At 35.8% G+C, this 20,008-nt stretch overlaps 2 protein-coding genes and 1 pseudogene across 3 annotated transcripts; 1 reads left to right on the top strand and 2 right to left on the bottom strand.

The window, feature by feature from the left end:
• Positions 1 to 447: 447 nt before the first annotated feature.
• On the top strand, positions 448 to 3,256 carry LOC115983697. The gene is made up of 4 exons (XM_031106435.1): positions 448 to 1,070; positions 1,197 to 1,281; positions 2,684 to 2,725; positions 2,848 to 3,256. The coding sequence occupies exons 1-4, from the start codon at positions 612 to 614 to the stop codon at positions 2,925 to 2,927; spliced, it is 666 nt and encodes a 221-aa protein (XP_030962295.1). The 5' UTR covers positions 448 to 611; the 3' UTR covers positions 2,928 to 3,256.
• A 131-nt stretch (positions 3,257 to 3,387) lies between these two features.
• On the bottom strand, positions 3,388 to 4,660 carry LOC115983686 (annotated as a pseudogene).
• A 4,574-nt stretch (positions 4,661 to 9,234) lies between these two features.
• On the bottom strand, positions 9,235 to 17,918 carry LOC115983703 (dystrophia myotonica WD repeat-containing protein-like). 2 transcript variants are annotated; one of them, XM_031106446.1, is made up of 11 exons: positions 17,540 to 17,918; positions 16,925 to 17,242; positions 16,728 to 16,836; positions 16,535 to 16,628; positions 12,711 to 12,798; positions 12,521 to 12,604; positions 11,397 to 11,493; positions 11,228 to 11,315; positions 10,898 to 11,003; positions 10,699 to 10,791; positions 9,235 to 9,741 (listed from the first exon to the last, which is right to left on the bottom strand). In XM_031106446.1, the coding sequence occupies exons 1-11, from the start codon at positions 17,768 to 17,770 to the stop codon at positions 9,334 to 9,336; spliced, it is 1,716 nt and encodes a 571-aa protein (XP_030962306.1). In that variant the 5' UTR covers positions 17,771 to 17,918; the 3' UTR covers positions 9,235 to 9,333. The 2 variants fall into 2 exon arrangements, with proteins under 2 accessions (XP_030962306.1, XP_030962315.1); XM_031106455.1 differs by lacking the exon at positions 9,235 to 9,741 and having other exon boundaries at positions 10,717 to 10,805; positions 17,540 to 17,910.
• Positions 17,919 to 20,008: the final 2,090 nt, after the last annotated feature.

Consider the following 20,008-nt stretch of genomic DNA (forward strand, 5'->3'; position numbering starts at 1 on the left):
AACCACCACTCCCACTGTTTGTCACCCAACCACCACCCTACACTAACGACCCCAGTCTTTGGTGGCTAACCCCCGCTGTTGGTGGCCTCCGGCCACCACCACCATCAGGAGGATCAAAAAATTTTATATAAAATTTTCATTTTTTATTACATATGTGCTTGGGGAGATGAGAAAATGTGAGAAAGTAGTAAAATATATATTTTCCACAGCATTTTCAAGCGCAACCAAACACTAAAAAGTATTTTTTAAAGCATTTTCTTGAACGCAAACAAATACTTAAAAATAAAATTTTTTTTTCAGAAAATACTTTCACCTAAAAATGTTTTAGGGTTGGATAATATTTTCCGTACAACCAAACACAATAGTTACTCTTAGGCTTATTATATTTCTTGTGCCGTTCTATATACCCCCTCACAGCTTATGGGCCCGTAGTACCAACAAAGGCCGGAAAAACTATTTTCAAAGAAGCATCTAGTTTATTTGGGTTGAATGACCACAGCCCATGAATCTTTGTCCCGTCGTACTTTTCCTCTCCAAATTCCCACCCCCAAATCTGGGAAACAGACACTCCTTGTAGCTTCAAACCTAGAAAGCCAGAAACTCAAAAAACAATGGCTTCCTCCAAAAAATCCACAACAGAAGAGAAAAAGAGCAAAGAAACCAAACCCAAAAACACACCCAAGCAGAAAAACAAAACTACTACTACCACGAAAGGAAACCCAGAAAAGAACAACAACAACAAGGTTAGCAACGGCACAGTCAGCGACTCCTCCTCGGACGTGATAATAATCCCATCTTCAAGCATTGAATCCGGACAAGATGAAAAACAAAAACCCGACAAAAGTTCTGGTGCGAATAAAAGAACCGCCGACGCCGACGCCGACACCAAATCAAAGAAACACAAACAAAAAAAGCAAAAACGACAGGAGGAAGAGGTAAACGACGTCGTTGATAAAGAGGAAGCGAAGACGCATAGGTTTCCTATGAATCGTATCAAGACGATTCTTCGGAGCCAAGACTCCGATTTGCGCATTACCCATGAAGCCCTTTTTCTCGTCAATAAAGCTACGGTATCATTTTTTTTTTCCAGCTTAGTTTTCGTTTATTTACACATGGCTGAAGAAAATAAAATGTGGGTTATATTGGGTGGTTCATGTATTGGTGTATTTATGAATTTCTTACTTCAATGGTTGCAGGAGAAGTTCCTTGTGGAATTTACAAAAGATGCACATGCGTGTTGTGTTCAGGACCATAAAAAGTCGCTTGCTTACAAGCACCTATGTATGTAAAGTCCCTTACTATCTTTTCCTTTCAAATGTTGTTATTATTATAATTTTTATTTTTTAATTCGATAGTCGGAGGAGGGGGGATTTGAATTAATTTGGACTTTTTGATACGAAACTTTGGGAGGAGTCAGTTGAGCTACAAGACTATTTGCCAAATGTTGTTATTAAGTTATAATTTGTAATGTGGAACACTTGGATGAACTTTGATTGATTACATCGTTTTGGCTTTCATATGTAGCTATTTGCTCTGCATTAGTGTGTTATAAACATTGTTGGTCATAAATTGAAGCTTTATGTTGGTAAAGAATTTAGGGAGAGTTGGGGTTTATGATCGTTATGATTATTTTTAAATCAATGAAGTGTTTAAAATGGGATTCTCTAATTTTTAGTGAATGTGGTTATACATTTGTTATACTTTCTAGTGGTCTAGGCTTGTGATTTATTAAGGGAAGTACAATACCATTGCCGAGCTACCCATAATGTCATATAATTACTTTTCTAACTAAGAAACTTGGGGCCTTAGTGGTTTTTGAATAATCTTTTACCAAGTAAATGTTGTGGTAGTGTTAGGAACCCGCATGCAGAACTTACCCTTCCTTGAAAACCGGCTTGCAAGGGGAGGGTTCCCAAGAGCTTATAAACTTATGATTAAGCTTACACTTAATTCATGTGGGACATTAGGATCATAACATATCACCACGCTTCACGCTCTGCAGCTGACGTCCAAGACGGCACACTATAGTGACATTGACCCAATGGTTGTCCTTTCTCTTTTTGGTGGCTCTATTCACCTATCAGTTATTTTAATCTAACCTCTAGGTCGCCCCCTCCAAGATCCAACCACAAAGCCACAACTCATTTGATCCCATACTCGATGAGCTACGTCCGATTACTTGACATAGTGGTTGGCTCTGATACCAAATGTTAGGAACCCATGGGTAAAGCTCATCATTGAAAACTGGCTTGCAAGAGAAGGGTACTTAGGAGCTTATAAACATGTGGTTAAGCTTATACTAAATTCACGTGGGACATGAGGATCATAATAGGTAGCTTGAATTTTGTATTTGAAGCTACCAGCTGCCTTGTTAGAAATTTTCAATTGAAATGTGATATTGATGGCGGCAAGAACTATTCATTCGACATTTTCTCCTTTTAGTTTATTAGAGAACTGGAAATCAGAACTTTGGGGAATACTCCAATTAGTTTGTGGAGGATACATAGCCAATAGCAAAATATTGGGACTAAGGCATTTTTGTTGTTGCTTATTGCTTTCAATTGATGGCAACCATTAGTCTGTACATTAGCGGACAAACACCTGTTTAATAAATCAATTGCCATAAATTGTGTTAGATACTTAGAAGTTGAAGTATGTATTAAAATGCGTCTTCTTGTTTCAGCATCAGTTGTTTGTAAAACGAGGAGTTTCGACTTTCTTTCAGGTACTTCTATGCTACCTCTCTATAAAAGATTTTCCTATTTGAAAGTGAGATCTCTAAACTTTTCTGCAGTTTCTGCTATTATTTACCTTCCTTTCTGGTGTATTTCCCTTGTGTCTGTATAGATTTTGTACCAGAAAAATTAAAGGCCAAGGATGCTTTGGCAGAGAGAAAAATTGCTGAGACTGAGAACGAGGCAGCCTAGGATCTTCAAAATGGTGCTTATTGGGATGATAATCCTGCAATTTTCTTGATTGAAGCTCATTTCGATGTGTCCTGTTTTCCCGTCGGAAGTGTATTTTGGGGTCGGAGATCATATTACTTGTTGTACAACTATATTGGATCCATGTGTCTACCTAAGTTCGCTTAGAACAGTTGAACCATATTCATGTTGGTCTAAGAAATTCTTCAAAACAGGGAGATGCGTTTTGCCTGGTTGCTTCTTTAGATGGCCAGTGAGCTGGTTTGAATAGAATTCAAAGAGCTGTAAATGCGGTTATTTTTGCAATGATTTATTGGGCTATTCTTATTTTGGTCAAGTTAATTAGCAATGCTTTGAATGAATTCTGCAGAGCATATTGTTATTTCCTGCCTATCGTGAATTGGGCAAGCAATGCGAAAGAAATCATGCCATAGTTCACTTTTCAATTGGAGTAACGAGGATTTATCTTCTTATGTTTTTGTTATTGCTTGTTTTGCCTTGTGATATTCAATACTTAAGCACAAGTCTTTTCCTGCATAATATTGCACATACACGATTGTGGGTGACCACAAACAATAAAGTTAAAGATATCTGCATGACATGAGGAAAAAATGTACTTTTTGGTTGCATATTAAATAAGATTCTGGAAACCTATGAACAACCGTCTTATGGTTTAGGACTCTGTGTTGCTGTTTGCTAAGCTTGCCTCTTTTTCTTATCCAATTAAGACCGGTGCTGTTGGAAGTCTAATACTGCTCTCACCAAGTGCCTTATACCAATCTCAGGCCAGAGCACAGCGGGAGAACACAATAGGCAATATGTAGTTTGCCAGAGTTGGAAATTGCTCAGGCGATGTTCGCCAGAAGTTTGAATCAAGATGTCAGGATCAGGTGCTACATCCATGTACATATGCTTCTCTATATCTCTTAGTTTTATAATGGCCTTCTCCTCCATTTGATATTCTTCATCCCGAATTTCCTGATTCCAAGCTTTTCTCCCATTCGCTTCTTGAATCCCAACCCAGTTATTATTGCAGGATTCTTGAATGGCATGCACGATCTCATCAGTGGAAGTATAGGCCACACAGATGAAGGGCATCGTCATACCAGTATTGTTAGTAGTGGCCACCATTGCCTTTTCAGCAGCAACCCTGATGGGCTCAGTCAGAAGTGTCATGTTACCTCTAAAATACACTCTGGCACGGTGGCACCATACTTTTGCACAATACTTTTTTCCTTAAGTAACCCCTGGATTTTCTTAAGCGTCAGATCCATCACATATTGAACTTCATTAGGCCGTCGTTTGAAATTATCAATGCTAAAGGCATAGATCGATACACACTTGATTCCCAGTTCATAGCAGTACTTGAGCATAGACGTTAGAGCTAAAAAGCCAGCCTTGTGGCCGGCAGCATCATCGGCCCGTAGACTGCTTCTTAGCATATCTCCGGTTTCCATCCATGATGAAGGCAATGTGATTGGGGATGGTACCCACGGAAAGTATCCTAAAAATGAATTTTCTCATATAAGAACACAGAACAAGAAAATATTTGGTTGCACTATCCTCTCTTTCCCTCTCCATTTCATAAACTTGTGGCAAAACTCTTGGCGGATTAAGTTAGTACCTTAACCCAACTTTTGGTGGGTTAAGGCTTAAGGGTTGCGGTGGGGTTGGAATTGCAATGGAGCATGCAAAAAGAATGAGCAGTGAAAGCGGGGTACGCGAAAAGATTTATAGCATAGTATGGGGGACAAGCAATAAGAATGAGCACTAATGGGAAGTTCGTTAGGTGTTTTGAGTGTTTAAGCTTTTTTTTTTTCCCTTAAAAAAAAAAAAAAAATGCAGCATTACTTGCAGGGAAAGGACCTTCTACAATTTCCTCTAATTTTTAACAAAATATGTGACACATGATATTTATTTAATTTTTAACAATAAAAATTAGAGAGAATTGGAGGATTCTGGAAAGAAAATAAGAGGATAAAGCAGAACAAAGACATTAAGAGAACAGATTACAGCCCCTAATTATTAGCTAATTGTTTGCAATTGCTTGGTATTTAAGACGTTTTTCTACAAAAATTAAGAGCAAGAAAGATTATGAATAGCCCTTCAATATATTTTTATCATTTATAGGACCCAAGTAGAAAATGGAGCTAGAAAGATCATGAATACCTCTTCAATATATTAATATCATTTATAGGACCCAAGTAGAAAATGGAGGAAAAGAAAAGGGGAACCCTTTAAACCGAAAGTATTGCTTTAGAGTAGTTGCTAAATATGGATTTTTAAAAGTAGAATTAAGAGCGTCAAAGTAATCATAGAAAACAAGAATGACAAACTGCAATTGGCTAACTATCTTATTATTTAGAGGGGGAAAAATAAAAGAAACCGTTGAATAATTTGCAGGGAATTGCATCAGGAGGCATAAAAGAGAGAGAAATTATAAGGACCAACGGGAGGACTGCTAAAGTGGTCCTTTCAACCAATAAAATATTGCCAGATATTTAAAAATTTTGAGGTAGCTTTCTAATCAGCAAAACTGTCCACTAACCTATTTTAACCCTAGCTTCTTTTAGCCAAAACTAACCACTACCATTTTTTTAACCTTAGTTGCACTTAACCCAAATTCATTTTGCCACTAGATAGCTTCCCTCTTTTAAACCAAAATTTTCTAATACCCACTTTTTAAGAAATACTAGCGTATAACTCGTGCATATGCACAGTACAATTAAAAAAAAAAATTACAATTACACACATATATGGATTCAAATTATACTCTCTCTCTCTCTCTCTCTCTCCCTCTATTTTTTTTTTTTAATTTTAATTTCTTTTGGATATACACATGAGTTTACTTTTTTTTTTTTTTTTTAAATTTTTATTGAGTTCTTGATGATTTATTTATATTAGACTTTTCGTCTTTTGCACTTCATTAACTCACCTAGAACCGAAAAAAAAAAAAAAAAAAAAAAAAAAAAAAAAACTTAAATAGGACACATGGCGCAAAATTAGAAAATAATTAGAATCCAATTTAGAACCTAATTAGATTTTCTTTAGCTTTACTATAATATATATATATATATATATACATATGATTTATTTATGTTAGACTCTTCGTCTATTGCACCTCATTAACTCACCTAGAGCAAAAAAAAAAAAAAAAATAGAAAACTTAAATATGACACGTGGCGCAAAATTAGACAACAATTGGAATTTAATTTATAACCTAATTAGATTTTTTCTCAGCTTTACCTATTAATATATATATATATATATATGTCTGATCAGAGTTTTTCTTTTATGCATTCCAAGCATATCTCCAGTTTTGCCGATGCTCTTTTGTTTTTGCGTAAGGAGGCTTCTCCTAGGTTGGTGGAGCATTTTGTTATGGTTGCATGGTGCATATGGGAGCATCGTAACAGGGTAAGGTTGAGGCAGCAAGCTTGGGGGATTGGGGAGGTGTGTCGGCATGCTTCTGATCTGCTGAAAGAGTTCCATGATGTGCATAAAAAGGTTCCCCAGATGGTTGTTCGCAGCAGCGACTCTCGATGGAAATTGCCGGCTTCTGGTATGTATAAAATAAACTTTGATGGAGCTTTTTTTGAGGAGCAGGCTTGTGCAGGTCTCAGAGTGGTAATAAGGGATTCAGCAGGTTTGGTCATTGGTGCTTTGAGCCAAAAAATTAGATACCCAGGTTCCATGGACATGGTAGAGGCTCTTGCTGCTAGTCGAGTCGTCGTTTTTGCCAAGGAGCTTTGTCTTCAGTCTATGGTGGTGGAGGGTGATTCCTTACGGGTTATCCAAGCCTTAGTTGCTGCTAGGCCTTCAAGGTCTATGTTTGGTCATGTTATTGCTGATATTCATAGTTTAGTTTCTAATGTTGATTGTAGTTTTTGTCATGTAAAGAGAGAGGGGAATAAACTTGCTCATGCCCTCGCTCGTAGAGCAGTTGCATCTACTGATTTTGATGTGTGGTTAGAAGATCTACCACGTGATTTGGAAGATATTTTCCAGTTTGATTTGCATTAATAAAATTTCTTATCGGTTTCTAAAAAAAAAAAATATTATATATATATATATATATATATAGATAGATAGATAGATAGATTAGTCTCTCTCTCTCCAACAAAAATTCTAAGTTCTGATGTTTTTGACTAAAGTTTCACAAAACAAATCACCCTTGGGAAGACTTGCCTTGTCGGAATCCTAACCCAATAGTGTGCTGGTAGTCTTTTACGTACACTATTGTTGAAGTTTTTTTTTTTTTTTTTTTGGTTGAGAAGACACTATTGTTGAAGTGATTGTCCAAAGTGGCGTAGCTAACCATGACTAATCAAGGTATATTAAAGGCTTGTTTCACTCTATTTCAACGTATCATTTTCTTGTTGTGTTTTCTCTCTATTTAGTTTATGATTTTGCTGTGCTTTATTTTTATTTATTTTTCCTTTTATTTATTTTATTTTATGTAGTTAATAGATATGATCCCCTACTATTTGGTAAAAACCCGAAATGAGAAAGTAGTGAAAGAACGAAAACTCCTAAATATACGTTGCTTTCTCTCTATCTAATTTATAAATATGGTGCCCTCTAGGCTCTAGCAATTTGATAAAAATCCAAAATGTGAAAAAAAATAAACGAATGAAGTCAACTCTGAATCTGATATGTGAAGAAAGCACAACTCTAAGTGCCCGCTGCACTCGTCTTTGTTTCGTTCTACTTTCAAATTAGAAAGTCTTGCTAGTCTCATCAATATTCTACTGTTGAATTGTGAACTGGTTTGTGCATTGTATTAATGAACATGGAATTTGTTGATTTATGTAACAGAACTGCACTATTGTATTATAAAGATAGGGGAAAATTACACTTTACCACCTTAAACTATGCACTAAATTATACATTGTATTCTAAAATATTCGATTGCACACTTTACATCTTAAACTATCACACTTTGTATCTAGTGTTATTTTTGCTATTATATTTAACAGAATCTTGTTGCATGTGACAAGTACATGCTTCTTGCTTAAGTGAAATAAAGTTAAAAGACTGAGACACCCTTTTTCAAAATCAATTAAAACAAAACCCAAGACCCTATTATTGCGAACTTCAACTTCTTCACCGCTCCTTTGCATTTTACCCACTTCCGCTCCTTTGATTAGTACAGATATGCTGATAATCGCAAGAAAATTATTGGGTTTTGTGCTTATGTGATTAGGAGCTCTCTGGCTAAACTTTATGCTTCAAGGTATGGTATAAAGTCTTGTGCCAAGGTGTATAAAATAGCTTCACGTGATCTTAGCCGTCCATTGAGGGAGAGCAGTAACAATTCAGCACCTATATTCAGATCTTTTGAGGATGGGACTTGTAGATGCTATTGAAGGAGTTCACTTTTCTCACATGTCTATGATTCCCTCTCGTGATTACACTCCATTTCCAAGGAACTGGATCCCCAATCATGAGAAGTTGTTGCTTGAGTATATTAGACTGCAAGACCCAAAATATTTCTGTGACTTGCACAGATCAATAAAGCGACAAGGTTTAAGCTTGCCCCAAGATGAGATGTCTGACATTGTGTGGACTATAAAATACTCAGTATTTAGAACTGTCTGTCTAATGATGAAAACAAAACAAACAATGATTCAGGGAAGGTGGATGGGGGTACTGTAAATGAATTTTGCTATGGAATTAGAGAGGTAAATTTAAATATTTTGAAACTGAATTTGGGGAAGAGGATGATACACACGAGACAAGAGGGAGATGTGGAAAAATTTGGGTTTTGTTTTAATTGATTTTGAAGAAGAGTGTTTGTCTTTTAACGTTGTTCCACCTAAGCAAGAAGTATGTGTTTGTCACATGCAGCAAGATTATGTTAAATATAATAGCAAAAATAATATCAAGGTGCAAAGTGTGATAATTATGATAATTTAAGGTGAGAAGTGTGCAGTTGGAATGTTGAATAGTTTAAGGTGCAAAATGTAATTTAATGCATAATTTAGAGTACTAAAGTGTACTTTTCCCTAAAGATAAAAAGATTGAAATATTTTTTAAGAGATTAGTGATCGTTAACAGTGTGTCAAGGTGTTTAGTGCTAAGAATGTTTTACCTCCTTCAGTGAGCAAGGCATTGGCAAATGACTCATGTTTTCCCTCAGAAATGGGTTCTATAGTCTTTTTCATATGGGCACACGTGCCCACGCGAGAGGAAATTTGTAAGAAGGTTAAGGAGAAAGCTATCCCAGCAAGCCTCGTTTTCCACAGATTAGTATCGCCATGCTTTTTGTTGAGAAAAAAAATATGAACGAAAAGGAAAAGCAAAGACATCAAAAACATCGGCAATCATGTAAGAACAGAGGCCAATTGGGTATTGCGGGAACAACATATAGCCGTGAAACACCAACTAAGACACTTCTCGTGTTATCTTACAGATGTACAGACTTGTAACTAGAGGCACCAGTTTTGCCTGGCACTGGCGGTATCTCCTTTGAACTATTACCTACAGGAATTTCTGGGTTGCTTGATTGGCTTTCAGAATTTGATGGTCTCACCCAAATCTTTACATACCCTTCCCGACATGCGGTGAGAATAGATTCCTCAGTAAAAATTAAGCCAGATAAGGGTTCTGAATGAACACGGTGGGCGACTAATGGGGAGAGCTTAGGCACATCTCGCATGCTTGGAGCAGGTTGTAGAGTGCCCACTGGGCAAATGCTGTCCCAATGAGATGATTGGCTTCCGGTGCTGAAAGTGGGGGACCCACCAGGTGGACAACGGCGAAGCGGTACTACGATCTCATCCATTGATAAATCCCACAAAAGCAACTGTGTATCCTGTAAACATATCACCAAGTGGCAGATTTAGAAAATAGTACATACTTTTCGATAGGAGCAAGGCAGGACACAAACGAATACTAGAAATCACTTCCAGGATAATATGAATGCACGACAAAAATCAGATAAAAAGTAAAACGTTGTGCATAAAATCTTTTAATAATGTATGGTAGTAGAAATGTAACCATGTCAGGGCACATGAAGTTGGATTATTATGAGATGAAAAACCACACGGTCTTGATTTTTACTACTTCCTGATTTAAAAAGTAATGGTGGAAAATTGAAGACCTTTATCAACATTTAGGCAATACCTCTGGACATGGTTCCTAACAAAGCAAGGCCCAGCTTCTTACCATCAAGTTTCCAATGCACCTACCATAAGTCCTAATTTTTCCAACAGCCTTACACATAATACAACCTATTTATGCTATTTGTCCAAGCAGATACTTGTCCAATCGTTTTTCATTTGAAAAGTTTAAACTCATCATCATAACCAAAAGGCACCTGGCACTTCTGACCTTTTTTATCTGAAACAATTACTCCAACATGTAAATGAATTTGTAATCTTCACAACCATTGTTGAAACTTAATGATACGATTACCAAAAAATAAAGATGGCAATCAATTCAAAGAAGGAACCATGCAATAACAACAACAACAACAACAACAAGGCCTGGATAGGAGAACACCACCAGGAAGCTTTTACATGTGAAGATAATGGACGTACCAATTCCTTAAAAGTAAGTTACCTACTATTTCTATATTAAAGTAAATAAATGGGTCTTTACTTCAGTTAAAGATACCCATCATTGTATATTTGCAGCAAATAACAGCTTTAAACAGATAATAAATGCAGCAACACTTGTTCTTCTATTTCTTTCTTTTTATTTTTCCCTTCTGGTTTTTTGTGTTTTTGTTTGGAAAAGAAGGGGGGAAGGGTGTGAGAGCACAAATTACCTGACCAACAGAACCAAACCGGTACATTACACTTTCTTCTGTGCCATCCGATGTTGGTGATGACCAATACGAGTCAAAAGCCACTCCACTTACCTGCAAGCCATCCTCTTTAAAATGTTTAAGATGGCAATATATATGCAACTCATATCAAATTTATCAAATCTTGATTTAAATAGTTAACAATTTAGCAAAACTTTACCCATGAGTTGTGCCCTTCACCCCATGCAACTACCTTCCGATCTTCCATACTCCAAACTGTAACTAGATCATCTTCACCACCTGTCAGGATGTATTTTCCATCCATACTGAGAAACAGGAAGAAGCAGAGTAATTAATTAATTTTTTTTAAAGAATTAGTAATAAGGAAACACTTTTTTTTTTTGATAAGTAATAATAAGGAAACACTATTTTTTTTTTTTTTTTTGAGAAAGTAATAAGGAAACACTATGTGGTGTGTAATTAGAAGATTCTGAAAATATATAAATGAGGAAACATTGACTAAGCAATAATCTCATACATATCAAATTACCTCCAGGCACAACATAGAAGAGCACCATAATAACTTTTTCCACCGCATATTAGTTGTTCTTTTTGGTAGTCAAATACCCGTAGATATCCTACATTAAAGTGCTCAATATCAGTACCTTTATAATAAGTGATACTTGTAAAATCACAAGAATAGTGGATCAAGAGAATACCATCTCTACCAACAGTTGCCAAATATGCACCATCAGTAGAGAAAGCAATGCCGTTGATTGAACTTTGGCAGATATGCCATCTAGCAATTGGATTACTCTGCAAACAAAACATTAAATTAAAAGTGGATTACTCTGCAAACAAACCATTAAATTAGAAGTGGATTACTCAGCAAATAAAAAATTGAAGATGAAATAGATAACGAAACCATGAGGAGAGGAGGAGGGAAACAATAAAAGCAGATGGGTTCGGGTTTGTATCTTCTATAAAATTTAGAAAATAACCAAAAGAAAAAGGTTTTATAATTATTAGCTGAGTTGTATGCAGACAATTTGTGATGTTTTAAAATTGTTGACATTAAGTTACAGACAATTAATGAAGCTTTAAACATCACAAATTGTTGACAATAAGTTGTCCCTGTGTCCCCCACTTTAAATAGTTAAACACAATTGATTATGTTTTAATTAGGATAATGTAAAATTATTTGCATAGGCTTGGAATATGTTATGACCACTCAACTGTCCAACAGCTTGACATAGCACACAGACAAAACCACATTGCTGGTTAAAACCTAAAACTGCTTTTTAATTTGCCACAGTTATGAGCAATTGATGCAGGGGCATCTCAGATTGTGATGTCAGCATAATTGAAAAACTTGCTAGTTAATTGTTAGTAGTTGAAATCCATTAGTGCACGTGTGCTGAGTTGGACAGTAAGTTGACATAACTACTATAACTGATTCTGTTATCAATTAGTTACTTTCTGTTACAGCTAGTTCAACCTCTAGGCTTAGCAGTATAAATTCCATGAAATATTGTAATTGAATGACTAGTTAGTAAATGAATTCAAAGCTTTTTACTATTGTTTCAGAGATTGGTTCTCTGTGCAGAGGTGTGTCCACCTGTGACCTACTCTAAGCAACTCTCATTTCTTCTTAATTCTTAGTATACCCTCTTTGTGTATTTTGCTGCATTAGTATTTGTATAAGAACAACCTGCATAAATCATTATTTATCTGGTAATCTTGAAAGCCACACTGGATTTGACGTAGCCGATTTTAGAATTGCAATGAACTGCTTGAATACAAAAAGGGATCAGGATGCAATAAGAATATCAAATAAAACTACCTTACTGGACCTTGCATGTGCCACAGAAAACTGATTTTGATCCTTTACAACTGGAAATGTAGTATCACCGGTACCATCCTTACTCTAGAATAAAAATGGAAGTTACACTTGATTTAGCTTGTGCAATAGAGCAGAAAATAACAGTAAAGGCAGGCCAAGAATAGGCACATTGAATAAAGTTGAGGCTTGCCTTTTCATACACATACAAGTTTCCATCAGCATGAGCAACAACAAAAGCACCATCAGCTTTGGGAACCCATGCAACACTGGTACATCGGCTGTTAAAAACAACTAGTCAGTTTGCACATTAAGACTAGTAATTACATCACACATGCACACATCTTATCATTAAATTAAATAAAAATGCCACAACTTGCAACACAAAAAGTATTTGCTCCAAAATTCGTCAACACCCCCCCAACCCCCCTCTTTTTTTTCCTTTTTTTTTTCTTTCCCTTTTCTCTTTTTCATTTTGTATAGTCTAGAAAAACCAACGTACATCTAACCTAATACCCATTCATGGTAGGACCCAAATTTACAATGAATGACATAAATTATCTCAAAATGTACCACTTTAACCCACACAGAAACTTCATGAAAATTCAAAGAATGATTCAACTAAAATAATATCTACTACTTTTTATACAATTACAACCTAGGGAATGTAGAATATCTGCAGGACTTCACTTTTTTCTTCTAAACTTCCAACTCTAATGACTATCAAAACCATCATGCATAGACATAGAGTACTGTAAATACATTGATCAAACTTTATAAGTTATGTTGTCTTGGTCAACCATTTTTTGTCAAGGTTGATGACCTTGATGATAGATCCAATACATCAATATTTTCAGAATTTGTACTTGTCCCAAAAGCTTAAAATGATAGAAAATGGTAAATTTAATCACTTAAATATTATTCTAACACTCCACATATGTAGGCCAACATTTCATATCAATAAGCAGGTCCTAACATGTAGAATTTTTTAACTTTAAATGGAAGGTAGAGTAAAGACAGGATTCGAACTCAACACTGCTTGCGCTAATACCATAATAAATTACCACTTATCCTAAAAGCTTAAGTTGATGGGAAAGAATGAATTTAATAATTAAATCATTATTCTAACAACTCGATGATATGAGAGTCTCTTGGTTCCAAGACTTCTAATGATTCCATTACTGTAGGTGGTTATTCTGTCTTTTTATAGAGAATTTTAAACCTGTCTTAATAAAGGCATGTGGCTGAATCAACTCCGTTGAGGATAAGCAGGTATTAATAGTTACTTAGTTGAAACTCTTTGAGGATGGAAATTCTCTGTCAGAATGAAACAGTTCCTTTACCCACACTATTTATTGGGAACACCAGATGGTGACACATTCGACTTTGCCTAAAGGAGAAGATACTATTGCTGAAGAAGAGAAAAAAGTATTGAAATGAGGTTTAAAAAATGACATGGGTTCTCCAGAAGTCACCCCAAAATCAGGTTAATGACAGAATGTTTTCAATTAAATTTCAGAACTATAATTTTAAGTTCTTATTGAAAGAGACACTTGGGAACTGAATCCTACTATAAAGCTAGCAGATAGAATCTCCAAATACCAAAAGAAAAGAATTATTTTTTATTCATATGTTATTTTTTAGATTCAAATAAAAAAGTGTCACTAATGTCACAATGTTACCTTCATCCTAATGAATCACCATTGTTTCAAGCCTTTTCACTCCGTGCACCATGAAGGCTTGATGAGTAGCATATGCATTAAACATCTGCACTCTCTAATTCTTCTCTCTGGTTGAACGTTCTCTTCATCAAGTAGTGACTCTCCAACATGCTGTATTAATTCTACTACACATGGTCTAAGTCGTATTTAAGTCCACATTTTTGTTGGCATCTGTATTTCTTTTTTAACACTAGGTTCAAGTTATACTTGATGTCCCTTCATCACCAACATCTTAAATACCAACATTCTATCATATGTGGGAAGCAGTATTTTCATTGTCATGTCATCCTGTTGGAGGAAAGATCCATTAATTTGATCCTCACAACAGGTCTTGGATGACTTCTATTATTTGAGGAGGCTCCATGACTGACTGGGATTTAGAACATGAAACCATGCAACACGCTAACATGATTCGGGTAGATATCACTCTTGATAGGGTTGGGGGTAGATGTATCTCTCTAAGTTTTTCTTTCATTTCTTCCTATTCAGCTATGGTAGGCTTATCCCTTCCAAAGCGAAGGTTATCAATATCGTACCAATAATCCTAATCTCTACCTATGAGTGTCATTTTGGCAAACCTAAACTTGTCATCTAACAAACATGTTTGTTCAACGAATTGTTCAACCTCAAGTATCGATTGGCGAAAATCCATGAGTCTTGAAAAATATCAAATGTAAATGTCCCCAATAAAATCACCACTAGAATGATAAGTTTAACAAATAATTGTAACAAGAACCTAAGTTGGGCTAGTTATGACTTATGACCTGGTCTTGACTTGAATTACATTTCTGTGCTGGCTAGATCTATGACTAATGACTAGGCTTCAGAAGTGACTTGTGTGTCCTGACTTTCAAGCAAGGCAAATGGGCTTCAAACTTGCACAAACAAACTCTAATGAAGACAACAATTCCCACTTGCTTTCTTTTGTAATTGAGTTGGACATCAGCCCAGTACCTAGTCAATTTTTTAAATCTATTCTTGTTATGAGCTCATGAACCAATTTGCTACGAGTGAGAGATAGTTAGCACCCTTAAATGGCATGTTCGAGGACCAGCTAAAAAGGTGCTCGATCCCAGTTTCTATGAATGCATGTCGAGACATATTGAGCAGCGATATGGCCTAAGTAACGAAGATGAAGCACATCTCCGATGAACTTCTAGTGGAGGCACGATGCACAAAGACCATGCAAGACTACAACACACATTGCTGAGACAAAATCTTAAGTTAGTTTGCGACCCAGTAATGAGAGCCACAGTGGATCTGCTTGCCAAGGTATGAGCTTTAATCAACATCATTGTGAGAGAATTGAGAGACGAGGACTCAACAAGCTTGATGGTGATTGAGAATTACTATAGAAATGCTTTCACAGATAAAGAAATTTAAAAGAACAATAGACTTTGTAATGGGGATCTGGGCGATCTAGTGTGGACGAGGTTGTGGGCGCCTAGCGTCCGTGGACATGGGTTTGACCCATATGGGTTGGATTTGACACAGGTTTATGGGTACAAAGTTTTCTAAGGAGTTGAAATTGGTGAAGATGGACGCTGGTAGGGTTGTTTTTTTTGTGATGGGGCTTCAATGGCTCAATCTTGCAAAGATAGGAGTGATGGGCTTCATAAGAGAGGTGGTGGGTTTCAAGGTTTTCTTGGAGACAGTGGTGCCAACTTTGGTACTGGTGAATATCTTGTGGGTTAACTAAATATGGTTCAAACAGGCTATGAACTTGTGAGGTAAGTACTTTCACTTTAATTTGAGTCATCAGGGGGTTTAGTTTCTGGTTTTGGGGTGGCTAAAGGGGATCCGATATGTTCTGATGCCAAATTAATGCATTGACATGTGGGGTAAGAAAAATAGAAATATTAGGTAAAAGGGAATGGGACACAAAACACTAAGCTACACCACCAGAGAGTGCTTGGAATCACCTCCAAGTTGTAGAGAAATACTAACCAGAAAATTCTTCTTCAAAATACAATGCTTCAAACAATTGATGAAGATTCTTTTTAATAAGCTTCAAGGATTACATCAATAAGAAAAGTCTTAACGAAGCCACAATTACATCCCATAAAAACCTCAACTACAATAAGTCCAAATACAAAAACAAAATATGAAAACCTAAAAAAAGAAAAAAAGAAAAAAAGAAAAATTCTATCAACATTTATTCTGGTTGCAGTCCCAAAAACAAAGTTGTTTACCCTATATATAGAATGAATTTTAACATGGGCATGCTGTGAGTATGGGAAAGTATAACAAATAGTGAATGAGAAAAGAACCAAAATAAAAATGAAACTAGTCTTGCCTGTTTGTGACCGAACCTTCCTTGTTATAGTGTTGGGCACCAACAAGCTTCTTCCCAACATCTTGTAATTGTTGTCTCAGAGACACTGAGTAAACTACAATAACATACAAAATGAACAAGTCAAAACAACTTCTTCCTATAAGAACCCCCATAAATCATATCATACCAAAAAAAAAAAAAAAAAAACACCTACCATCTCCCGAGTTCAATCCTATAAGCAAGTCATGTCCATCCTTGGCTTCAGGATCAAATGAGTGGCAGATAGGATTTGAAGTGCTAAAATGTAACGATTTAATAGGATCCTGCATAAAAAATGAAATATCATCAATATCATTTACAAACAAAGACGCAAATATCACCAACAACGACACCCCAAGGACACGAAATTACCTTATCTTGTGTATTGAGGTCGCTGACAAATAAACTATCCCCAACATTGAATATCATATATGTCCCTTTACCATCATAATTCGAATTAAGCATAGAGTGACTACCATTTGACGCTGCCAATGAACTACTTCTACTAGTTCCATTAGCGGCTTTACTCGTGCCATTCCCTCCTACAAAACTAAGGGCTCGACTGCCATTCCCACCCCCTACCCCTAACAGCCTTGCAGCAGCATATCTAACTCCACTACTCGTGCTCGCACCCGAGCTCGACGCTGACCCAGCTTGTGTAGGCTTTTCCTTGAGATGCGCTAGAGTTATCTGAAAAATCACATCCCCAAAAAAAAAAAAAATAAAATAAAAAGTCAATTCTTCAAAAAAAATTTGAAAAATTCAAGATTTGCATAGTATCATTTGCCACAATTTTGAAAATCAGCAATTTGCGATTCAAGAAACATATCGATCGAGTCTGCTACAACTAATTCCAATCAAACTAGGTTAAAGAACTGATCTTTCTCTCGGTTCCTACTTTTCTACCTCATTTTCTCGGCAACCAAAAAAAAAAAAAAAAAAAAAAAAAGGAAAGGAAAATTTGGAGAAAGATTAGAAGAACCCTACCTGAGAAACTGATTTGCCATGGGAATAAGGAAGAATACCAGGAGGGTGAGTCTTCTCGGAATGGAGCTTGTACCTTCCTTCTGGGGTTTTGAAGTACGTCTTCAACCCTTGCTGCTGCTGCGTCGATTGCCCATTCGCTGAAGCTGAAGAAGGAGACAACGACGTCGTTGTGGGAGACGCTGACGTCATCACTCCGTTACCGTAGCCATTGTTTCCGTTACTGTGAATCATCGTTCGTTCCTCGCCAAATTCGCTCTATTTCTCCGTTTTTTCTCTTTCTCTCTCTAAAATCTTTCGCTCTCTGACATTTTTCTGGTTTCTCTCTCTAAAATCTTTTTTCCTGTTGGTTATGGATTTTTATGTTTTTGTTTAGTTTCTATTTTAGAAGGTAGTGCCTGGATCAAGAGCTCGGATCGTGCACATCGCCTAGGAGAGGGTGGTGTGTGGTCAACGCCACGCACGCATTACACGTTGTATACGTGGACCAATCAGGGATTGGGAAAAAGGTGAAATTATACTTAACCACGTCCTTTGCCTATTACTTCACTAAAAGAAATTGTTGAGTCAGTTTAAGATAAAAAAAAAAAAAAAAAATTAAATAGAGACTAACTTCTTTGTTAAACTGTTTCAACAAAATTTAAACACGTAGAAGTTTTTTAGGTAAAGGAGTCAAAATTTTCTTAAATGATTTATTAACTAATGCTCTTAATATTTGTTAACATTTTTCCCTTTATGAAGGATAAGTAATATGATTTATTACAAGAACGGTGTAATTTCTCGAGAAACAAGAGATTAGCATGAAAGTTAGATTATTTTTGGATAAATTTACAGATTGTTTATTACTTTGATATTAACCCATAACATTTTCTCAACCGCTAACAATTTGCCACATAACATGAACAGATATGGTATTTTACTGGGTCTTAGAATTTGGTATTCTTTTTAATTTTTAATTTTTATTATTTATGTAGTAGGAGGAGACAGTGTTGGGCGAAATGGTTGAAGTCTTTGGATTCTTGTGGGCCGCACGATGAGTGGACCTTGTTTTGTCTTTGACTCTCAGCGTAGTTATCTTCGATGTGCTAAGAAAAAGTCTAATTCCGGAATATTGACTCTCTAATTATTAACAATTATTTCAATCCTCTAGAAACGTATTATTGGGTATCTAACATCAAAATTTTTAGACCCAGACCGTTCATTGAACCATAAAAAGGAGAGGTTCAAGGTTTTTGAAATCGAACTAAGGTCGAACCGTGATGATATCATAATTAATTTAATAATTAATTAAAGCCTAAATATAAATATTAAATTTATAAAACTAGCAAAATTGACTAATATATCTATATATGTAAGGGAAATTTAATGATTTTCAAGCATATATTTAATAATTAAATAAGAAAGTTAATAAAATAAAATAATAACCATGAAAACATTGAAATTTATGATTAATTTTTAAAGTAAAGTTGAATATCTTTGAAGGATTTTAATTATAATTTTTTTTTATTCATTGTAAGAGATGGATAATTTAATTAAGTATAATAAAATTGTGTTAAGTTGTTTTTATAAAAATAAATAATAATAAAAATTGCTAAGGGGCTGGACTGCACAGTTCTTGCCACCGGTTCATGCGGTACAACCCTGGTTTTAGGGGTTCACAGAATTGCCACATATGTCTGGTTCTTTATGCTTAAAAAACCTATTTTCATCTCGGTTCTCGGTTTTCACGGTCTGACCTCCCGGTCCGGTCCAGTTCCGTTTAGGTTTAGGAGTTAACTAAGGAATGAATACATTTAGCAGTATCTACAACAACATTACCATTATTCCATTAATGTTAGCTGCTCTATAAAAAGAAAAAGGATAAGTAACAGTCTTCAGGCCAATTTTTAATTTATAATTTTCCTTTAAAAAAAAATTTCTTTTATAGGATTAGTCTTAGTTTGGCATTAATCCAGCTAGTTCACTTCAGATTCAAAAGATTTTTTTTTTTTTGGGGGGGGGGGGGGGCAAAGAAAAAGGATAATAATTGGTAATGTTGAAGGAGTAAGGACTATATTTCTTTGGTGTTTTAGTTTGAACATTTCTACTAGACAAATGTGCATAATTGTAAGGTCAACACCTTTGTACAAATATAGAGTTTTTTTTTTTTTTTTTTTTTTTTTTTTGATAATATGCAATGCATCACTAGATGAAAAAGAAACAAGGGGGATAATCTGCGTTACAAAGAGCCAACAAGGCAGGGGGCAAGTTATCTAAAAAAAAAACACAAAAGCTAAACGGGAAAGTAAGGAAAATCTAGCTACTTGGTGTGCAACACCATTACCAGACCTACTAATCCAAACAAATGAACAAGAGAAGAAGAAATTAGCTAAAGCAATGGTATTAAGCAGCTAGGTTCGAATGCACCAAGGGAAAGGTTGGCTAGGAGCGTTGATGGCATCAAAACATATCTTGGCATCCCCTTCGAAGATA

Source organism: Quercus lobata, chromosome 1 (genome assembly GCF_001633185.2).
Source record: "Quercus lobata isolate SW786 chromosome 1, ValleyOak3.0 Primary Assembly, whole genome shotgun sequence".
NCBI lineage: Eukaryota > Viridiplantae > Streptophyta > Magnoliopsida > Fagales > Fagaceae > Quercus > Quercus lobata.